At 48.0% G+C, this 9,208-nt stretch overlaps 3 protein-coding genes across 3 annotated transcripts; 2 read left to right on the top strand and 1 right to left on the bottom strand.

The window, feature by feature from the left end:
• Positions 1-87: 87 nt before the first annotated feature.
• Positions 88-644, top strand: DACRYDRAFT_108298 (uncharacterized protein; the record flags this gene model as incomplete). Its single annotated transcript, XM_040768627.1, has 2 exons — positions 88-496; positions 547-644. 2 exons carry the CDS (start codon positions 88-90, stop codon positions 642-644), a joined length of 507 nt encoding a protein of 168 aa, XP_040627857.1.
• A 739-nt stretch (positions 645-1,383) lies between these two features.
• On the bottom strand, positions 1,384-1,812 carry DACRYDRAFT_33669 (uncharacterized protein; the record flags this gene model as incomplete). Its single annotated transcript, XM_040774375.1, has 1 exon — positions 1,384-1,812. A coding segment is annotated over one exon (429 nt), but the record flags the coding sequence as incomplete, so codon positions are not given.
• Positions 1,813-2,141: 329 nt separating this feature from the next.
• On the top strand, positions 2,142-4,105 carry DACRYDRAFT_108296 (amidase; the record flags this gene model as incomplete). Its single annotated transcript, XM_040768626.1, has 9 exons — positions 2,142-2,558; positions 2,622-2,730; positions 2,780-2,850; positions 2,897-2,991; positions 3,054-3,152; positions 3,205-3,523; positions 3,573-3,710; positions 3,759-3,886; positions 3,934-4,105. 9 exons carry the CDS (start codon positions 2,142-2,144, stop codon positions 4,103-4,105), a joined length of 1,548 nt encoding a protein of 515 aa, XP_040627855.1.
• Between the last annotated feature and the right edge of the window lie 5,103 nt (positions 4,106-9,208).

Here is a 9,208-nt window from a genome sequence, read left to right as displayed (position 1 = left end):
GATCTTCTCCAGGCTGCGTTGATCGGTGTGAAGTCTCTGGTCTGTAATAGCACGGAAGATACGGATATATTCCTCAGGGATGCTGGCATGAAGAAGGACCGTGTGGAATTTGTGGTTGTTGATGAACACGCGGAAGCCCGCATCGACGACATTGCCCATCTCCTCCAAGAATATCCTAGTTTAAGTCACGCAAAGATCATCCATCTTTGTGCTCCGTCAGCAGACTTCCTCAACCGCAGACCTGGCGCTAAGGCTGGTGTCGCCATCGAAGCTGTCGCCCCCGAAATGCACACATATATCCATGGCGGCCTTATCGCTAGAATGGCGAAGCCGGCCCGTACACAGAAGTTCCTTCGAATACTCTCAAGGATGTGGGATGCTCGTAGCGGTTACACGAACGGCTCTACCCTGAGAGATGGTCTCCGCGGTAACAAGATATCAGCCGATATGACCTCCCGTTCGGTCGCATATGCTGGAAATGTCCTGGTGGCAGAAGGTCAGTACTCCTACATTGAATAAACTCAATGCCTCATAGACGACTCTTAGACAACCCGATCGCGCGGAATCTTCTCGTAAGGCAATTACAACGGCACGGCTCGACGGTCACCGCAGCAAACAATGGAGAAGAAGCGATTCAATTATAGGAGAAGCATCGACCTGGTTACTTCACTGCAGCTCTCTTTGACCACCGTAAGCAATGCCTCTTAGGACGGTATCAATCCGGTTGAACATCCGGAACATAGACATGCCAATACTGGACGGTGTGGAAGCAACAAAGCGTCTTAGAGCATTAGAGAACAGGTGTAAGGTCCGACGACCCTTGATCAGTGAGTTGTTATGCAGCACACAGAAGTTGATGACTGTTCACACTCTACTTTAGTCTTTGCTGTGTCTGCAGATTGTCAGGACTCAACAAAGCTTCTATGCTTATCGGCGGGCATGACATACTTTCTGACCAAGCCTTTACGCCAAAGTGAGCGCCTGTCCGTTTGCTGGGGAAGGTCCTGACCGTTGATATTCAGATGATCTTCTTACTATTCTGCGGTTATTTGAAATGGACCCCACTAATTCGCACTGATCTTTATTGACTCTCTGGCACTGTATGGATAGGTCTGATATTATAGCCTTTCCTCTTACTCGCACTGTATTTGGTGATATAGATACATCGTTTGTAAAATATAACTAAGTAACTCCAGTCTTTACTCCATTTCCCCCTAATATTCCATTGCCATAACGTCGCATTGGCATTGTGCATTGTATCAACATCATGTTGCCTAGTACTAGTGTGCCAGTGATTACGGACTCGGTATGTATCTACGATGTTACGCCCAGTGTGAACCAGGGGAAAAGTAAGGGCTAAGCCGCCCCAGCAGCGGCGTACCCCTTGACACTCTTCCATTCGACAAAAATACTGAGCAAGGCGGCGAGGCCCAACAGGGGGATAGCAAAGGCAAACGCTGCTTTGAGACCATCCATGTATACCCTGAGGATGCCTGGTAGTACCTCTTGAGGGAATACGTTTCTGAGCTCGCTTGCCCTTATGGCGAGAACCAAAGCCGGATCAATACTCGGCGCTGAACTGGGCAGAACGGCAAGCAGACGGTTGGCGAAGATAGCCTGAGCAGCAGAAATGAAGAACGCGCCTCCGATCGTCTGGAAGAAGAAGGCCATAGCCGTAACAGGAGCAACGTCCTTCACGTCAACCATAGCCTGAGAGGCGCTGATGGGTATCTGAAGACCGAGCCCAATGCCAACCCCTGCGACGACTTGGTAGCCAATCCATTGTGGAGATGAAGTGCCAAATGAGGAGATAGATGAGGCCAGAGCCGATGATTGCCGATTCGGCACCGGCATTGTCACAATTTTGATTAATGACAGCTAGCGCATACGTCGTAGGACAAGGCTAGCCCACCTAGAATCTGTACTATGGTTTCTTGAGCACACGCCTGCAATTCCTTCTTACATGACCACATGTAGGGTGTGCGGGCCGTTGATAAGCCGCAGTAGACAATGGAGATATGGAACAGCCCCCATTGGTGTAGTTTTCTACCCCGATCATGCGCTTGCAAATCGGGCTGTTGGCATGAATATAAACTGTGATATACTATCTATTCGTCTTACTGAGTCAGCTCTTATCCCCCATGTCTAAACCTCAAAGAGCTATACCTTCTGTTCCCTCCGGCAATGTGGAGTATACAGCAAAGGTGAAAGAGATCAACGAGCGGATGAAGGCACAAATCCCAGCGTCTCTGCGTCTTTCGGAAAGCATTCTCGACAACTTGCCCGTAGACGTGACTGAGATCCCGAAGACCTGTGGATTGTTGACTCATCATGAGCTTGCAATCACTGAGCTCGATGCGACGGATCTTCGTGACAAACTGGCTCAAGGGAAATTAACAGCGGTCGAAACGGTCACTGCATACGGGAGACGGGCAGCTATCGCTCATCAACTTGTACACTGCCTTGTAGACTTCTTCCTGGATGAAACTTTGGATAGAGCCAAAGAGCTTGATCAGTACTTCGTCCGAGAAGGGAAAGTGGTCGGACCGTTGCATGGCGTGCCCATATCAATTAAGGCAAAACTGGGATTCATCACTCGACTGTGTTGACGTGTCATATAGGAACAAGTGCCGATCAAAGGAAGATTCGCATCGGGTGGCTTTTTGTCTCTGTTTGAGATCTCGAAGGATGACTGCCTGATGATAAAGATTTTGCGAGAGCTGGGAGCAGGTGAGAGCAAGACAGGTTCTTGACCAGCAAAGCGTTCACATGTCATCAGTCTTTTACGTCAAGACAAATCAACCGCAGAGTATCAATCATCTGGAAACCGTGTCTTTCCATGGTCGAACTGTGCGTGATCTATCACAAATTAGTTATGATTCTGAACCATGATGAGCTCAATCCATATAACACAAACCTCACACCTGGCGGCTCCTCCGGTGGAGAATCAGCTTTGCTGGCGATGAAAGGTTCCCCGATCGGCTTGGGAAAGTTCGTCATCAGTTCACTGGAGAGTGCGGTGCAGGTTTTCTTTTGTACTGATTTTCTTTCAGCGAGGGTGGAGGAAGTATCCAAGATCCTTGCGCTAAATGCGGTTTGTACGGGCTGCGTCCGACCAGCAATACCATGCCGAAGGGAGGTTATCTCCACTAGTGAGTTGGTTAAGAGTGAGAGGCATAGGTGCTGATGTTCCATTTTATCCAGTCATAAGACCAATGACGGCTCTGTCGCAGCGACTGGTCCGATGTGTCGATCAGCGCGGGACATCAATCTGTTTTTCAGCTCTGTGCGCGGAACGCAGCCTCATTTGAAGGACCAACTATCGATTCCTCTACCGTGGAGCGTTCCGGATAAGCTAGATCGAAAACTTCGGATCGGCATAATGATGCATGATGGGGTCGTGATGCCACAGCCCCCAATGTTGCGGGCTCTTAAGGTGGCATACAAAAAGTTGCAAGCAAGCGATGAGGTCGAGGTGGTAGACTACCTTCCTTATGAACATGGGCTTGGATATGACATAATTGTCAGTGAGACTGCGCGAGGCGACAATGTGGTTCTCACCTTTGATTTAGAGGGAAATATACTTCGAGGATGGAGGCGCAACTGTTCGAGGGATGCTTGAAGAAGGCGGGGAAAACATCCTGCCGTTGACTGAGTGGGTGATCAGCCCACCGCACACGTTTGAGCATACTGTGCTACAGTCATGGAATGTGAGCCAGCGGCACTTTTAACCTCCACGTCGTTAATGTGTGAATCAGCTTCGGTATAGACGAGACCAATATAAGCAGGCGTACCTAGATTATTGGAATTCCACGGGATGCGATGTCATTCTTTGCGCACCTTTCCCCGGAACAGCAAATCCGCATGACATGGCCCGATACTGGGGGTATATACCTCGCCGAACCAGCTAACATTCGATTGACCATTGAACAGATACACGGCAATTTTCAATTTGTTAGATTATCCGGGTGTTGTATTCCCCACAGGCCTCAAACTGGATCCGAGAGTTGACGTTGCGTACGAATCGACCGAGGCTATGAGTGAGGCAGACAAGTACTTCAGGGACTTCTGTAAGAGCGCTGCTATATTGTGTGACCATGCCTAATATAAACACTGCGACATATGACCCGAACTATATGGCTGGTGCTCCCGTCTCCCTCCAGCTTGTCCCCTGTCGCTGGAATGACTGCCTGCTCATGGCAGCTCAGAAGATAGTTGAGAGGATTATTCAGTCTTAGGCGCATGATCAGAAGAAGCATGACGTGGTTCTGGCTAACGGTGCAAAGTGATGCCATCCATATCTTTTCTTCGTGCACTAGTGGCATCCAGAAGATTAGTGCAGTGCCAAATGTCATGCGGATGAAACTCCACCAGGCCCATCACGTGGTGAAGAATAGAAGCCTTCACTGGAAGGCACAGCCTCTTTCGTAGGTATGGTAATGTCCCTGTTGAGCGCTGATATCCCTGGGCAACTTGTTGCACAGGTTTTGGTGGTGAGCTCGAGCGTCGAAACCTTCCTTAAAAGGAAGTCACTGCCACTTGTTAATATGTAAGCGTCTCTGACTAATCGGTCCCTTGCCCCTGGTGTTTCATCACTCCTGCCCTGCATCTCCTTTCCCACTCTTTCCTTTCTAGACTGCTCCACTTTTTTCTATACCATCCCTCTACTCTTATGTCTTCTCATTATCATTTGGATATTTTGTGCTCCTTAATATTGGATGGCATATCAACCATTCCTTCCAACAAGCTGAATATCACATACAACTTTGAACATGCACTTGTTGTTCCTCCTGCTCCTCTCCAGCAAGTGTCTGGCTGTTTGGCTTTCTGTGCTTCTCTCTTCAAAGTCTTCACAGTCTATTCATACTTCACCCATGCTCATTATGACCAAATTGTGCACATTGTTGGTCTGCACCTACTGAGGCAACACAACCAGCACCAGGTTGTTATGGCCATTCATGCCCACATTGCTGAACATGTGCCCCTCCCTGGCTCCCTTGCCTGGGTCTTTTGACAGCAAACTCCCTGTCCATACCATGGCCCTGGTTGCCATTTCACTTGGCATTTTAAGTGGTCATGAGAGGCTTCCATCTCTCCCCCTCCACACAAGTGGTGCAGGTTCATTCATGAACTACAGGATCAAGAATACCCCTTTCCTCTGACCTATGATTCTGCACTTGTTCAAGACATAATCATGTGATATGTTGATGCTGTATCTTTGGAGAATCTGCGTGAAGGTGTGTGCACTTGTTGTGCAGAGGCAATACATATGGTTGACCTCACTGTGGTACCTGTTCAAGATGTTGACCTTGTGCTGCTTCAGAATCCGAACATTCCGGCTCCTCTCTCCCCCTTATCATACAATTTTGTGGGCTATCAGTGCACTTTCTTGGATCCATGTGGCCTGTCTTCTCCTGCTGTATTTGGTGGTAACTTGCACCTCTGTGGCTCTTGTTTCTCTGCTCTCTGATGAGGCAAGCTCCCTGCTCTCGCTCTTGCAAATGGTTTCTACTATGCACATGATCATGTGCCTCCTGATGTTCAGCACACTTTTGATTCCTCCACTTACATGGATTGTTGTCTCATTGTGTGTTGCTCTGCATCAAAGGTCTGCTTTTGATATATTGACAATCCTGATAGTTGGTTATATTGGTGTGGTTTGGAAGGTCTGCAATGGTATTTTCGAGGAAATGTGATCATTTTACCTCAAGATACTGCTGAGCTGAACAACGTCCTTCCTGCACTGTTGGATGCAGTCAAATCAAGTTTTGTTGTGGTTTTTGCCGGTCACAACAAACCCACTCCAGAGAACCTGCACAGATTACAGCCCTTGAAAGCCAGTGCCACCAACTTGCACAAGATCATCAAGTTCCTCCTTGTACACAATAAGGCATACACTTGCCAATGTGAGGACTTTCCAGATGGTGCTCATTTTTCCAAGGACAACTTCTGCTCTCTGTTCCCTTGGGATGGTGAGACATGCACTGACTCTGTTGATCTTGCACCTTTTGTTGAGGTCAACCACATGTTTATGGATGACACACAACTTGCCAGTGAGTCAGATGTCTCTGGAAGAAACTCCTTCAAAGGGGTGCACATTTTGCCCCAAGATCTCCTCCTCGAGCCCTCTGGCTACAGTGTTATCCCACTCTACCGCTGCCCATCAAGCAATGAAAGCCAATGCACTCATGCTGAACAACCCCACCTCCAGTGGGGTGTGTCAGGCCAGTCTTCCCATGGTTACTTTTGGGCCTTAGAGACCATTGTGCAGCACTACAGACCCTCACAATGCAGGACATTGCACCCCAGTGATGAGTCTCAACCCCCCCGGATATTCAGCATGGGGACTACTATGATTTCCCAGGCAATGGGACCTCTCGGATATTTGGCATGACAACTGCAGGTTTCCCCTGCAACAGGATTGACCCACACAAATATTTGGCATGCCAATGCTTGTCTTAGAGAGGTATCCAGAGACCAGATTAGTATAGGGTATGGTTTATGGTAGCTAGTATAAGTAGTTTCCAGAAACTCCTGTATCTAGCTTATTCTGCCCCTTATTGGTTAGCATTATACAGATCTGATTATTGGTATACTAGCAGACTTGACTTGACTTAGCAGATTCTGACTTGACTTATCATGACTGGACTGGACAGACACTGAGCTCTGATTATTGCATACCAACTTTTGATAGCTCAGCTACAGGCTGACTCCAGCATTCCTACCAACTTTCCCCATCTCTCCCCTCTTTCCCTAGTGAGTTCTTGCACACCACCCATCAGACCAATATTTCGGACACCTCTTGGGTTGGATCAGTGCACGTTCTAGACCAAAAAGGGCCATTTGTCATGGTGAGGACAGGTTTTCACCCCATCCATGACCTCAGAAATGCATATACCCTCACATGGATGTTCCTGCATCTCAATCCTTTTGGTTTGGGGGGTTTTTGACAATCCTTGTAGAAGAATTCCAGTCTTGATGACACAGCAACTTGCTCATCTTCTTTGTCTTGCCAACAAGCATTTCCAACGGGATCTATGCTTCCCCTTCATCTTTCACAGTATCATCTTAAAATGCACAAGTATATGCAATGTTTGCTTCCGAATCACCCAATGTCAGGGCACTGCCTGTTACCACCCCTGGCCACCCATTTCACCCTAGGAGCAATGAAACAACAAGCCCCTGGAACTTCCTGTGCAGGTAACTGCCTTAGGATGATGGCAGTGGCCATACAAGACATTGTGCAGAGGACACCACAAGACTGCTGTGTCCAGACACTTGGGGTGAGACATAGCAGTGCTAAAGGCCCCTACTGGGAGTAGTGGGACACAAGATGACACTTGTAGGAGTCTCCACAATTTATTGGAAAGGTTTGGGAGGCCTAGGGGTGTTAGTAGGACGTCTATCTGACACTTGTAGGAGTCCTCAGAATTTACCTGGACTCCTGGGCTTCTGGTGAACACCTACAAGGTATATAAACAGTAGTACAGTGATGCTGTATCGCTCAGATTTGATCTCTGAGGAAACTCCTTAGTCTACAAGCAGTTTCTAAGTCATCTCATCATCTTGAACCCCCTTCTACACATGCCTGAACACCCTGCTCTCAGAAACCTGCCTTGACTCCACAACTCTTGCTACACTTTTCAGCTATCTATAACCGACTTATAACACCCCCTGGGACCCCCCAGTGACCCCCTTGGACCCCCCCAATAATCCAGCTGGCCCTGGTGACATGGATATCAACTAATACTGCTGGTTAGAGCTGCTTTCAACCACAGTAGACCCCCCAGCACTTCATCTATTGTTTGGGATAAGTGTATGGCGACCTTGCTAGACCTAGTGCCCTCACACCCAAGGTGGTCACATGTGCTTTGTGGAGAATCTGTGCAAGCTTCGCACTGATGATCTGTTAGACCTTGCTGCTCACCTGAAGCATGATGCCAAATTTAAACCCACTGGCACCAGTGAAATGCTGGCCCTGCGTGTGTTGTGGCACATCCAGATGCTCCAAAATGACGTACCTGGGAGTGACGGCTATAAACAGATCAGGTGCAATGAAATATGTTCACTGATGTATTGATTTGGTCTCCCTGCCTTCTTTGTCACAATCACACCTAATGACATTGACAGATGGCTTCCACATCTGCACATCAATGCCTATGAAGATGCACATATTCTGCAAGGTACAACAAAGCAAACATGCTTCTCCCATGCAATCAGCATTGCTGAAAATCCAGCTTTGGCAGCCAAGGTTTTCCATGACACAATGCTCCATTTTTGGGATCTTATCCTTTGAGTCAGAAATGGACCTGGCCTTTTTGGCAATTGTCTTGCATGGTATGGTATGGTAGAGGCTCAGGGCCGAGGCACCCTTCACTGCCATATGCTACTTTGGATTGCTGGCAATCCTGGCCTGAACAAATTGTGCAAGTTATTGGATGCAAATAAAGACAATTTCAAAACATGCATGTTCACCTGGCTGGAAAATCTCATCAAAACCAAACTTCCCAATAATCAAGCTGTCATTGAAGAGACATCTGGTCCTCTCCCTGTTCCAAAACTCATGCCAGATGACATTGACCCCCGTACCTTGCCACCTTTGCCATTACCCTCTGTCCAGTCCTTTAAGGAGGGAGCTGTGCAACTTGTTCAACATTGTAACTGGCATGAACACTGCGCAACTTGTTGGATACATCTCTCCCCTCATGAAGAGCAATCTGATGCAAATTGTTGGATGAGGATCAATGGCCAAACTTGCTCCATTTCCTCAATTGACAAGGAGACTGGTTCTATACAACTGTTAGGGCAACACAGGCTGACTAAGTCTGTTCACCTAAGAGTGCCAAGAGTCTACGCAGGCAACAAGGAAGCGGAGTAGACCTGATGACTAAGACCTATCTACAGTATAGGTATCTGTGGATGATCCTAAGAGACCAAGTCTGAAGAGACAGTCCCCAGGCAGAGTAGGCCTTATATTTATACCTCTGTGGTGGAACCTGCTAGAACATCTTGCTTACTCAGCCTAGTCAGGTGGTCAGGTCATATGACCAAGGATGAGGTCATATGAGGTCATGCACAGCCATGCACAGCAGGTCACCTGACCATCCAATCCTTCCAGCAGGTTCCAGCACATGCCAAGGTATACCAGCTACTTCCATGTCATAGAGGCTTAGTCATGTCTCTTGACCAACCAATGAGCTGGTGCCCT

Source organism: Dacryopinax primogenitus (assembly GCF_000292625.1).
Source record: "Dacryopinax primogenitus strain DJM-731 SS1 chromosome Unknown DACRYscaffold_11, whole genome shotgun sequence".
Lineage (NCBI taxonomy): Eukaryota > Fungi > Basidiomycota > Dacrymycetes > Dacrymycetales > Dacrymycetaceae > Dacryopinax > Dacryopinax primogenitus.
Note: the sequence above shows the minus strand (reverse complement) of the source record. Positions and strands in the feature narration are given on the sequence as shown.